Below are 13,738 nucleotides of genomic sequence, written 5' to 3'. Positions count from 1 at the left end.
TGCAAAGCAAGGGCCTCGCTCATTGTAGTATTAAGAGAGGAAGCCTCAGTTTCCCCTGCCAGGGAGACAGAAAGCCAGATTCCATTTTGTACCTCAGGGTCATGAGTTTACAACCTCGTAGGAAAAACATGCCAGATCCCAAGGCCATGGACATAAACGCCCAGACATCTGACCCCAGATAAAATGTAACAAGATGTGTCAACCACTCTGTTTTGCTCTTGTACCTCCCTTGCTTGCTTAAGGCCGTGAGAATGCACCTGGCAGAGGGCACCCAGACACACAAGCATGCTCCCAGGCTAGTAGGCAAGACGGCATAGCCGGAAGGTATAGGACTAAAATCCCACTCCCTGAAGGCTATCGGGGTTTCAAGCCCAGGGAGCGGTCCCAGCTTGCAGACCCTCAGCGCGGAGTCCCTTGTATGTGTTTTGATGGTTGAAGAAAACCTTAAAGTTGGGGCTGGAGCAATAGCACAGCGGGTAGGGCGTTTGCCTTGCATGCGGCCAACCGGGGTTCGATTCCTAGCATCCCATATGGTCCCCTGAGCACCGCCAGGAGTAATTCCTGAGTGCAGAGCCAGGAAGAAACCCCTGTGCATCGCGGGGTGTGATCCAAAAAGCAAAAAACAACACCAAAAAAACCTTAAAGTTGTCTGTGTGTGTCTCAGTCCGCAGCTGAGCTCAGGCTTGTGGCCACTTAATATCCATTTGGGGAGCTTTTCTTTTCTCTTCTACTTTCCAATAAACTTTTCTACTTTCCAACTCTTGAGTCTGAGCATCTTTATTATTCAATATTTTCGTTCTTTAAAATATTGAAGAACCTGGGAATTGCGAAGGAACAAAGACCTGCCGCCACAGCTTCCGCCTTATCTGCATCACTTCAGTACATGTTATTAAAAAATAAAATAAATATTTATTGGGGCCGGAGTGATAGTACAGCGGATAGGGCTCTTGTCGTGCACTCAGCCGACGTGGGTTCGACCATGAGTAAATCCCGTTTTTTTTTTTTTTTACCAGGAGTAAATCCCTGGGCATCCCCGAATGTGGCCCAAAATCCAAAAAATAAAAATAAAATCACGGGTGTTGGAACACTGTATGGCTGAAACCCAACATGAAAAACTCTATAACAGTATACCTCACTGTGATTCAATTTTTAAATATATATGTATATATACATATTTATGTATATATATGTATATACATATTTAAAAACAGTACATTTCTCATGCCAGACGGTAACTCAGGCGAATATTTATATATACTACCTTTATTATGCCAGTCGATTATGAAGCAGATTAGAAAACTTGTTGGGAGAAGTGTTGGGAGGGGGTAGTAATTTTAAATATTCTTTGGGGAACTGAAGGGGCAAAACCTGGAACAAGCCAGCAGAACATCGCCCGCAGATTTGCAGTTGAGTCATGAAAAGCAAGCGCCGAGAACGGGTCGCATCTGCCAGTCTCCCCGGTGTCGCGCGCCGAGTGACGTAGCACTGACGTTAACTGGAAACAGGCGACTGCCGCTAGGCCTCCATTTTGCTTCCTGGCACCGCACCTACGAGCCAGTTTCTGCCCCGCCCGCCAGATCTTAATCTTGTCAGGCCGGGTGCTGCTTTCCTTCGTCTCCACTGCACGCAGTCCAGCGTCAAGAGAAACGAACAGGGAGGGCGTCTGGAGGCACGCTGGGACCAACGCAGCCCCGCCGCCCTCACTCAAGATGGTGCCACCGGCTTCGCTCCCGTGCCTGTGCGGGCGGCGCGCATGCTCACGTCGCGGCCCTGGCTCCGCTTTGTGGGTGGGCTTAGGGGCGGAGCGGGGACGGGAGTCCAGCGGCAGAGCCTCAAGTCGTGGGCGTCGCGGTGGCCGCAATCCTCCACTGTGCGGGAGATGGAGTCGATGACCGCCCCTCCCGACAACGCGGAGCGGCTGGGGGCCCCGGCGGGCTCGGGTCTGTCGGCTTCCCAGCGTCGCGCTGAGCTGCGGCGGAGAAAACTGCTGATGAACTCGGAGCAGCGCATCAACCGGATCATGGGCTTCCACAGGCCCGCGGGTGAGCGCCCCTGCTTCCCCTCCCTCCCGCCACCGCTTTGAGCCTGCAGAATCATCCCTCGTGGCCCCAGCCCCACCCCGCTGCCCATCCCTGCTCTGACTTGAACCTGGCTCCTCGGTGATGCTCCGAGTTCCCACTCCTTCCCCTCCAGACCGTGCCACTGGCTGCCCTCGGTTTTCCCGGTGTTGCGCCCTGGGGTCTTTTTACTCCCGCCGCTGGGTCCCTCAGCCGCGCTCCTCCCGTATCACAGCCCCCCCTTTCCTTCCCCACCTCCTGGCCTCGCGTGCAGGTGCAGCCTGTTGTGCCCCTCGGGAAGATCGCGCCCTTTCTCTCCATTCCGAACGCTGTCCTGTCCACTGCGTTCCCTGATGTCGCCCTCTTTTTTGCTATAATAATCGCTCACATGCACTTGTCTTCAGTTGAACTGTCCCCTAGTTCTGGATACGTGGCTCAGGCCTTCTTACCTTAGTATCTAGTATCTGTGGTCAGTAGCCTCCGGTGAAAAGTATAGGAGTGGACATTCTTTACAGACCCAACAAGTGGGACGTTGCATAGGTCCGGAAGTCCCAGTGTCCTGAGATTGATGTCAGGAACTGTGTTTAACCCTAAGAGGAGTGCCTCATTTCTCCCCCAGGCACAATTTTGGTGAGTTCATTGAACACTTAGTATGTGCTGGTGCCTCCCAGGTTTCCATGGAATCTTGCCTTAAGTCACTGGATGCAAGTTTCTTAGATCTCTGTGCCTTCTGTAACATACAGCTTCGACATATAGCTTTGAACTTGATAGGCCTGCCACAGATTTCCAGATTGAAACTAGGTAACCATTATTTTAAAGTCTAAAAAAGTAGTTAAAAGATGTATTTCTTGGGTCAAAGAGATGGTAGGGCTTGTAAGGCACTCGCCTTGCACTGACTTGGTTAGGTCCCCTGCACCACATTTATTCCCACTGACCCCTTTAGAAGTCATTCCTGAACACAGAGCCAGGAGAGAGTCCTGAGCACTGCAGGGGTTGGGTGTGGTTCCCCTTTCAAAAAGACATTTCTTCCCATAATGATTAAAACCAGGACGTTTATTCTTTCTCACAGTTTTTATTTATCTCTCTTGGATACATTCCGCCCTTTGTTCTTTTGCTTTGAAAACTGATGTCTTTTTTAAAAAAAAAAAAACAACTGGTGTGGGGCTGGAGCGATAGCACAGCGGGTAGGGCGTTTGCCTTGCACGCGGCCGACCCGGGTTCGAATCCCAGCATCCCATATGGTCTCCTGAGCGCAGCCAGGGGTAATTCCTGAGTGCAGAGCCAGGAGTAACCCCTGTGCATTGCCAGGTGTGACCCAAAAAGCAAAAAAAAAAAAAACCAAAAAAAAAACCCTGGTGTCTTTTAAAGGCTTTTGTTTTGTTTTGTTTTGAGGCCACACCCAGTGGTACTCAGGGTTTCCTAGCTCTTGTCAGTGCTCAGGGGACCCTCTGTGATGCCAGGGACAGAACCTTGTTTGGCCAGGTGCAAGGCAGGCACCTTACTTGCTATACTATTTCTCTGACCCTTCTGTTTAATTTTTAAATCAAAACACCATTCTAATGCAACTTAAGCACCTACTATTACAATTAATGGCTTCCTGGCTATACTAGAAGAATTACATAAACCGGAACTGTTGCATATGCCACACCCTATGCTGATGGGATTCTGTCTGCAGTAATCTGATATTAAAATAGATTTTTAAAAGGGTTTAATAATTGAACATTTTTAGCGAAGTAAATGGGAGCAGGCAATACAGTTCATACTTCTGGGACATATTACCCATGGAAGCTTGCTACATCCCTGATTATCTTTCTACTTTGTCTACTAAATATTTCCTTTGTCCCCGAAGTTTGCATTTTAGTTTCTGCAGGGATATTTCTGGGTAGTCAATTTTGAAGGTGTAGATAGGGGAAGAAAGTAGGTCATGTTTTCTGCAGAGTCAGTTTTTCGATGTAGACATACATGGTTTAGCTGTTGCAGCACGTTTTGGCTATTAACATGAAAGGTCTGACAGGATGCTATACAATAAGACCACCTAATTTCTTTTCTCAGAAGAAGAAAGTCAAATAAATTCAAAGTCACAGGACATCGATAAACTCAGCTCCCTCAACATTCCTTCTGTTTCCAAGCGGGTAGTGCTGGGCGATTCGGTGAGTACAGGCACTCCAGAGCAGCAGAGTGGAGTGGCCGAGGTGATGGGAACTCCGCTGGGAGATAAACTGGATTCGTTGATGAAACCTCCTGAGTGCAGTAACGATATCAACCTGGAGCTGCGGCAGCGCGGCAGAGGGGAACTGACGGCTGATGCTGGCCAGAGGGGTTCGCGCCACGGCCTCGAACAGTATCTCTCCAGATTTGAGGAAGCAATGAAGCTAAGGAAACAGCTGATCAGTGAAAAACCCAGTCAAGAGGATGGAAACGCATCGGAAGAATTTGACTCTTTTCGAATATTTAGGTTGGTGGGATGTGCTCTGCTTGCCCTCGGAGTCAGAGCCTTTGTCTGCAAATATTTGGTAAGAAGCATAATGGATACTGCAAATGGTTTTAATAAGAAGCACTTTCAATCCATAGGATTCATTGCCAGTGTTAATACTTGCCAAATTCGCATGCCTGTTTGGCAGTGTGTTATGAATTTTACTTTAGTTATAGAGCAAGGTGGTCCAAATAAATACAGAACCCAGGCATACTTTGTTCTAGGGGTACCATCCTCCCAGATGTGTGTGTGTAATCTCACATTTACTTTTGGTCACTGGAGAATCCTACATTATTAATTATATTATTAAATAATATAATGTATTTCTGAGCTTCTTGAAATTTTTTTTTGGGGGGGTCACACCCAGTGATGCACAGGGGTTACTCCTGGCTCTGCACTCAGGAATTACTCCTGGTGGTGCTGGGGGACCATATGGGATGCTGGGATTCGAACCTGGGTTGGCCGAGTGCCAGGCAAATGCCCTACCTGCTATGCTATCACTCCAACCCCAAAATGTTTTCTTTTGATACATGTTGACATTTTTTGTGGTTCAGATATGTTTTGCCATTTTATTTAAAAAAATTTAAAATATATACACACACAGACACATATATTATGTACACATATATATATATGCATACACATATACACACAGACACACACACATATATGTGTGTGTATATATATATGTATATTTATTTATATATATATATAGATAGATAGATAGATAGACTTTTTGGGTCACAACCGGTGATGCTCAGGCATTACTCCTATTACTCCTGGCTCTGCAGTCAGGAATTACGGGGATCAAATCATCTGGGGTGGTTGCATGCAGGGTAAACGCTTTGGCCCCCATTTTGCCACTTTATAATGTCTTACTATGACAGTCCATTTTTATTGTGAAGGCATGCAGTAAATTATTAACTCACAATTCATTGGTTCTTTGATATATTCTCATTCAGTAGATTTTTTTTTTTTCTTTCTTGGTTCGAAACCATGTGGGTCTACGCATAGGGGCTCCTCCTAGAACTTGGAGATCAGAGGCTTCTGCATGCCAAATGTACAATCAAGACCAGAATGATAGTATAGTGGGTAAGGCCCTTGCCTTGCATGTGGCCAACCTGGCTCTGATCTCCAGCACTGCAGAGCCCATGTTGTGGTACCCCAAGCCCTGTCAGGAGTAATCCCTGAGTGCAGAGCCAGGGGTAATCCCAGAGCACCACTGGGTGTGTCTATAAACAACAACAAACCAAAGCACTTGCATTCCAGCTTGATAAACTATATCCCTGGCCCTCAGTAGGCATTGTGAGAAGACCTCGGGCCGCAGATAGTACAGCAAGCAGGTAAGATGCTTGCTTTGTATGCAGCAGGAACCGCATATAACCCTGAGCCACCCCAGGAGTGCCCCGAGCCTGGGCCCCCCTCAAAAAACAAAGTGAAGGATTCCTACCATGTACTGGGCACATTTAAAATAAAAAAGCAGGTCATTAAAGTTTATGTTATTAAGCAAGAACATTTTTCAAACCTATTTTTTATAAATGTTTCATCTATATGGGTGGGAGACCAGAGTGCACCCTGTGGTGCTTGGGGACTGGTCCTGACAGTGCTGAGAGTGACAGGCTGGAGGATTGAACCAGAACCGGTGACATGCAAGACGAGTGCCAGGACCCCTGTGGTGTATCCCCAGTGCCTGTGCGAATGTTTCAAGGAGAAAGTTGGAAAGATTTGTTATTTTGCTATTAAATGTATGTGCTACTTTCATGGCTTGTTTCTATGTGAACTTTCAAAATTTTCTTTATTAGGTTTTTAACTTTGTTATTTTTTTTTACTGCTCTCATTATACTTCCATCTAGTAGTGTTTCCTTCTTCATTCCCTGATTTTTTAAATTGATCTGTAGTTAAAAAAAAGAATAACCGTATGATGACCAAAGATGTAACCATAGGAGTTAATTCCTTAAAGTATGAAGAATATATGATATCTACTTTGGTTACTAGTCCTTTTTAAGTATACTTTGAATTGTTTGTTAAGTACCTTCAAATGAGAGATCTGTTTCTGTATCATGTACTATTTATTATACATGTCACTCCATAGTACTTTGGGTATATATGTGTGGGGAGGGACATCCCTGACTGTGCTTACTCCTATCAATGCTCAGGGGAACATGTGCTGTGCCAGGGAGCAAACTGGTTTTGACCACATGCAATGCAAGTGTCTTACACCCTCTACTACCTCTCCAGTCCCAGAATATTTTTGTATTAAGGATCCTGAGCAGTAGTACAGTGGGGAGGGCCCTTGTACAATGGCCGGCCTGAGTTTGATGCCCATATGGTTCCCTGAGCCTGCCACGAGTGATCCTTGAGTGCAGAGCCATTGAGTAAGCCCTGAGTGCTACCGGGTGTGGCCCAAAAACAAAATTAAAAAGAAGTGTTTTTGCATCACAGAGTACTTTAAATTAAAAATAATTTTTTGGGAGGATGGGCCACATCCAGTCATGTTCAGGGCTTACTCTGGACTCTGCTCAGGGTCACTTCTGGTGGTGCTCAGGGGGTCATATAAGGTGCTAGGGATGGAATAAGAGTTGGCCGTGTGCAGAACACATACCTTATTCCCTGTGCTGTCTCTCTTTGGCCCTAAAACATGTTTTTATGTGAGAGGACATGTTTTTGGACAGTAAAAAAAATATGACTTGGGGACTGGAGTGATGCACAGCAGTCAGGGCGTTTGCCTTGCACGCAGCTGACCTGACCCGGGTTCAATTCCTAGCATTTCATAAGGTCCCCTGAGCACTGCCAGGAGTGATTCCTGAATGCAAAGCCAGGAGTTACCCAAGCACCTCCGGGTGTGACAAGAAAAGAAAAAAAAAATGTGATTTGGGCTGGGAATATGGCTTACAGGGCATGCATTACATCTCTTTCCCCCAGTTCAATCCCCAGCACTGCATGGTCCCCTCAAAACCAAAAATGAACTCAGCCTCTTTCGGGGGCCTGAGAGAGAGAGAGCTTAAAGAGCTGGAGTATGTGTGTTGAGTGTGTGATGTAGCCTGGATTTGATCCCCGGCACTGTATGGTTCCTTGAACACTACCAAAACCGCTGTCAAGTGCCACTGGGTGTGATCCCAAAGGACAAAGTCAAATAAGAATGTGATTTGATGTGAGAAACATGACTTAAGGTTAAAATATAACATGATTGAATTCTTTTATATTCTTACCTGTCGACTTTTAGCCACTAAAGTTAAATGATGCAATTTTGTACTTGGAATTTTATAGCTGTTATTAGCTTCATTTATTGTGATTTGAATGATTATATTGGACACGATGTAATTTTATTTCTTTTCTTTACAGTCCATCTTTGCGCCATTTCTTACATTACAACTTGCGTACATGGGACTATACAAATATTTTCCCAAGGTAAATAGGAGTTTATTTTTAAGTTATTTTGATGTAAATGTGTTGATTAATAAGTTGATTATTTTAAGAACCTTTAAATAATTACTGACATTCTGGTCTGAGTCCAGACTTCTCAAATATGCTTGGCCCACCGTTAGTGATACTCAAATATTTGTTTCTGTTTGCAGTGATTCAGTTCAGAAATTTAATAACGAGAAACTTTTCTTTTGCTCTTTGTTCCACACCTGATGATGCTCAGGGCTTCCTCCTGGCTCTGCACTCAGGAATTACTCTTGGTGTTGCATGGGGGACCATGTGGGATGAGGGGGATTGAACTCTGGTCGCTGCGTGCAAGGCAAACAGCCTACTCTCTGTACTGTTGCTGTGACCCGAGAAACTTTTTTTTAATAGCCACTGGATATTGCTGTAGCATATTATTTTATAAAAACATTGGAACATGCTAGATTGGGGGAAACCTCCTGGCAGGGAGGGAGCTGCTGCACAAGGGCAGTGTGTGTCCTGTGCACACTCAAGCCTGGGTTTATTCCTGTTACCGGAGCAATAAGAGACAGTAGAGTTTCAATGGTATGTAGTTAAGAAAGTCAGGGCCAGAGAGATATAGTGAGTAAGGTGCTTGCCTGTACACAACTGATCCGGGTTCAACCCCTGGCAACGCATATGTTCCCCAGAGTCGGCCAGGAGTGATCTCTGAGTGCAGAGCCTGGAGTAAACCCTGATCCCTGCCAGGCTATTTTTTTCAAGACTATTCTGTTTTATATTTTTGTTTTTGGACCACACCTGCTCTGCTCGGTTGCTGCTCCTGGCACGTTATTCAGGGATTGCTCCCACAGTGCTTGGGGACCATCCAGTGCTGGGAATTGGACCTGGGCCTCCCACAAGCGAAGCATGCATTCCAGCCTTTGAGCGGTCTCCCCAGCCCCCGCAAAAATAGTTCAATGTACAGAAAAGTTGAAAGAATTGTGAAGTAACTTTGGTGCTTACCACCGAGATCCTAGATTTTACTTTCATTGTGTATTTAGTTCTGTATACTTTCAGTGCTGCTTTTTTTAGGCACATCAGCTCCATGCAGTTGTAGACATCAGTGTATCACACCCATTGCCGCTTACATGTCATTAAAGTCATTGTGTATAGTTCTGTATTTTTTACCTTAGGTTAGAATTTCAGATAGTATTACTCAAACTTTTTTTTTTTTCCAATGGTGGGCAAGGCCCCCATCTGGTGGTATTCAGGGCTGACTGCTGGCTCTGGGCTCATGGCTCACTCCTGGAGGGTTTTGTGGGGGACCTTATGGGATGCCCTAGATTGGCATTTGGGACACACCTGGCCATGATCAGGGGATTACTCCTGGCTCTGCACTAAAGGATTACCCTGGTGGTGCTCAGGAGACCACATGGGATGACGACCTGGGCTAGCTGCGTGCAAGGCAGATGCCCTACCCACTATACTATTGCTCCAGCTCCTGCTGCTCAAACTTCAGTGTAGCATTTCAATAAGTTTGAATGACTTGTAAACAATAAGTCCTTTCAAGATTTTTGAGCATTTCTGTTACAACTTTGCCTCTTTCCAGGTAGCCTCAGCACATAAACCTTGAAGGCCCGATTTTCTTTCCAATTGCAGATGTGCCTGTTTTGGGCACATATAAATGAGAATGTTTTTTTCTACCTTTTATTTATTTATTTATTTACAATGCTGGGAATTAAACCCAGGGCCTCATACATGTGATGGTTGTGCTTTTCCACCAGGCTACGTTCCTCATCTCAGTGTATACGTTTATTTATTTATTTATTTACTTATTCTTTTTGGGTCACACCTGGTGATGCACAGGGGTCACTCCTGGCTCATGCACTCAGGAATTACTCCTGGTGGTGCTTAGGAGACCATAAGGGATGCTGGGAATCGAACCTGGGTCGGCCGCGTGCAAGGCATACGCCCTACCTGCTGTGCTATCGCTCCAGCCCCCAGTGTATACCTTTTATACAAGGCCTCTTTTATTGTGTTTATTGTGTATGGGTATGATTTTCCCCCCTTTTTTTCTTTGTGGGAGTGGGTTGCACATCCAGAGGTGCTAAGGTATATTTCCCTTTTAGTGCTCTGGAGTTGCTCCTGGCCAGGCAGCCCACACTGCAATGGGGGCATACATTCCAGCCCAGTGAGCTGTCTCTCTGGCCCACTGCTGATTTTTTTTTTTTTAATATTTGAAATAAAATGGTTTTATTTGGAGAAATTTGCTTTGAGAAATATGTTTGGCTAGAGAATAATATGCATGTTAAAAACAGTATCTGGGGGCTGGAGAGATAGTACAGCGGGTAGGGCGTTTGCCTTGCATGCGACTGACCCGGGTTTAATTCCCAGCATCCCATATGGTTCCCTGAGCACTGGCAGGAGTAATTCCTGAGTGCAGAACCAGGAGGAACCCCTGTGCAACACCAGGTGTGACCCAAAAAGCAAAAAAAAAAAAACAAAAAAAAAAACCCAGTATCTGGGCTTCTTCAGAGGGGAAAAAGCTAAGAGTACAATTTCCAGGGTCGTGAGTTTTTTATACATTAAAAGACTGTCTAGACTTTCATGCGACCTGAGTTGTGTAATTCTTCTATACAGTAAAAGAAAAATTATGCAGCTCAGTTCTAGATGGGCTATGCACTCCTGCTTAATATTTTGAGATACATTCTCATTGTTAAATGGTAAAAAAGTTTCATTTCTCTTTTTCCTGTGAAATATCATCCTATTGTAGGAATATATTCATTTATTTAATTTCCTCCTGTTGATGGGCATCTTGGTGGTATCCAATTTTGGGTTATTATGATGGGAGCAGCTAAGAATTTTCTTATGAATATTTTTGTGCATTTAGACTTTGATTTCCCTTATATTACTTTATATAAGGCTTTTTATATATAAGACAAGTGCCTTAACCCCTGTCCTATCTCTTGGGCCCATCTTTTTGTATTTCTTAAATTTTTGGACCAAGTAATTGAATTTGATACCAAATAAATCAAAAGAAAAATTCTGTCTTTTTTTTTCCCCTTTTGTGGGGGTGGTTAATACCCAGCAGTGCTTTAGGAACTGTTTCTGGTTTTGTGCTCAGAAATAACCGTTGGTAGTGCCCAGGACCAAATGTCTTGTTGCTGGGGATCGAACCAGGGTCGGCCACTTATAAGGCAAGTGCCTTAACCCCTGTACTCTCTGTCCAGTATAGTTTGAACCTTCTGTAGCAAGAATGGTATTTTTATTTTACTGTCTATAAACATTTTCATTATAGATTGATATTTTGAAATTTAATAGTTTTGAGATCAGTTAGGCAAAAATAGCAGAACTGATGAAGTTTTTTTCTAGAGCTTGAGTACTCTTCTAAAAGCTGTGAGACTTATTTAAATTTTTCTCTTTTACAGGGAGAAAAGAAGGTAAAGACAACAGTACTCACAGCTGCACTGCTGTTATCTGGAATTCCTGCCGAAGTGATCAATCGTTCCATGGATACCTATAGCAAAATGGGCGAAGTTTTCACAGATCTCTGTGTCTACTTTTTCACTTTTATCTTTTGTCACGAACTGCTTGATTATTGGGGCTCAGAGGTGCCGTGACACCTGCGGAATTCCGAAGCAGCTAACAGGGCGGGGATAAGGCTCAGTGTGGAGCATTTGCCTTCCCTCTGTGAGGCCCCAGGCTTCATCCCTGGCACTGCCAAAAATAAAAACAACAAAAGAAACCCATTAAAAACCCCAGTCTTTTTCTGAAGTGTCTCTAAAGGAGGCAGATTGGTTTACACCTTCATATTTAAACCTTTACTTAATAGAAGTTGTAAAACGACTTGATCAGTGGCAGGTTCCCTGATTTAGGAGGGTTCCTCTGTATTGATACCAGTGCCATTAATTGAGCTTTTTCTTGTTTAGTTGGAATTCCTAGCCCCACTTGACCTTTCATACTTGCTTCAATTTGTAATTCTTGTTTAGGGGCTGAGCTTGTACATTTAAGGAGAGCAGACGAGCATGGTCTCAGCCATCAAGGACAGCATCTTGAATATTTGTTGTTTTATGCTAAGAAATTGAGCTATCTTATAATGAGAGAAACTTGTATATAAACAAGTCTGCACATTCTAACTTACAAGGGCTGAATAAGATAGGCAATTTTGTTTCCTTGTCTTAATTTTTACTGTAGTTGAAGTATTTAATGAAAAAATGATTAATATTCATTTTTGTGAAATTAGAGGATCTATATTGAGATCTTTATTTTTGTTTTGGAGCCACACCTAAGCAGTGTGCAGAGACTATTCTTGGCTTTATTATTTTTTTTCTTTTTGGCTTTTTGGGTCACACCTGGCAATGCTCCTGGGTTACTCCTGTCTCTGCACTCAGTAACTGGTGTTGCTCAGGGGACCATATGGGATGCTGGGTATCAAACCCGGCTCAGCCGTGTGCAAGACAAATGCCCTACCCACTATACTATAACTCTGGCCCTCCTCTTGGCTTCTTGAGCAGGAGTCACTCTTGGTGGTGCTTGTGGGACCACGTAGTGCTGGGGATCAAATCTGGGCCTCCTCGATGCAAAACATGCACTTCCGCCCAATGAGCTCTCTCTCGGGCCCTTTATTTTATCTTGTTTGTGGAGTTTTCTAATTACCAAACGCAGAATTGGTATTTTCACTTTTGAGTTAAAAATTTTAACAAGTATATTTTATAAGCATCTAGAATAGAATGATTAGACATAAAAGTGGGATTTGAAATACTTAGGTATGCAGACAAGTAACTATAAAAACCTGTTGAAATAAACACTCATATTTGGACGTGTTTCCTTAAAACATATGAAGCATAAGTTTTATGTCCTTGGTGTTACATATCCTTATAGGTTTTTGTATGGTATCCTTTTTATTTGGTTAATCCTTGTGACATTAAAAGCATATGTACTTTTATTTAATAGTCACAAAAATCTTGATTTTTGTCATTTTATTTTGAACCAAAATTGTGGAGAATAAGTATAATAACTTCTGACTTTCATACTGGTTTTCTGAGTCCATAATGAATCTGGTATCAAAAGATTGGAAAGAGTTCTGGGATTTGTTAATTTACCCCTTTGAATAACACACTTATCTTCAATGACTCACATTAAATTCTTTTGTTTCTTAGTGTTTGCAAAAAGAAGGCCACCACGTTTAATCTGTGGACACATGCAAAGTTTTAATTCAGTTCACAAATTTTATTATTACTTAAGTTTGGGGACCAAAATGCATCGGTGTGAACATGACTTTCTGTCCTGTGTGCTCAGGGATCACCCTTAGGGAATCACTCATGTGATGCTGACAATCTAACTCCTTTCAGCGCACATGCAAGTGCCTGGCCAACAAAATCTCCTGGCCAACAAAAGATTCCAGCTGAAGTAAGATAATTTTATTTAAAAAAAATGAAAGGAGAGTCAATGAGAGAAAAATCTCCTGGCCAACAAAAGATTCCAGCTGAAGTAAGATAATTTTATTTAAAAAAATGAAAGGAGAGTAATGAGAGAAAAAGCATGTACCCCACAGATTGTGATGAGGGTAGAAAAGAATGCCAATAAATTTTTTTATAAGTATTTAATTCAATTAACAAAATTTATTATTTTTGGTCTGGGTGCCACTTTTTCTCTTTAGCTGACTAGCCTCTCCCTGAGTGCTTGCTGAAGTTTACTGAACAATTTAATATCAAAAAGGAAATAGAGGGGCTGGAGCAATAGCACAGCGGGTAGAGCATTTGCCTTGCATGGAGCCGACCCCGGTTCAATTCCCAGCATCCCATATGGTCCCCTGAGCACCGCTAGGGGTAATTCCTGAGTG

The 13,738-nt window shown here is 43.6% G+C and overlaps 1 protein-coding gene across 1 annotated transcript; it reads left to right on the top strand.

Annotated features, from left to right (window-relative positions):
• Window positions 1-1,738: 1,738 nt before the first annotated feature.
• On the top strand, window positions 1,739-12,980 carry CAMLG (calcium modulating ligand). Its single transcript, XM_004609871.2, has 4 exons — window positions 1,739-2,042; window positions 4,110-4,570; window positions 7,873-7,938; window positions 11,325-12,980. The coding sequence occupies exons 1-4, from the start codon at window positions 1,754-1,756 to the stop codon at window positions 11,514-11,516; spliced, it is 1,008 nt and encodes a 335-aa protein (XP_004609928.2). The 5' UTR covers window positions 1,739-1,753; the 3' UTR covers window positions 11,517-12,980.
• Window positions 12,981-13,738: the final 758 nt, after the last annotated feature.

The sequence above is a fragment of the Sorex araneus genome, chromosome 6, assembly GCF_027595985.1.
Source record: "Sorex araneus isolate mSorAra2 chromosome 6, mSorAra2.pri, whole genome shotgun sequence".
NCBI lineage: Eukaryota > Metazoa > Chordata > Mammalia > Eulipotyphla > Soricidae > Sorex > Sorex araneus.
This window is presented reverse-complemented; position numbering and strand designations above follow the sequence as displayed.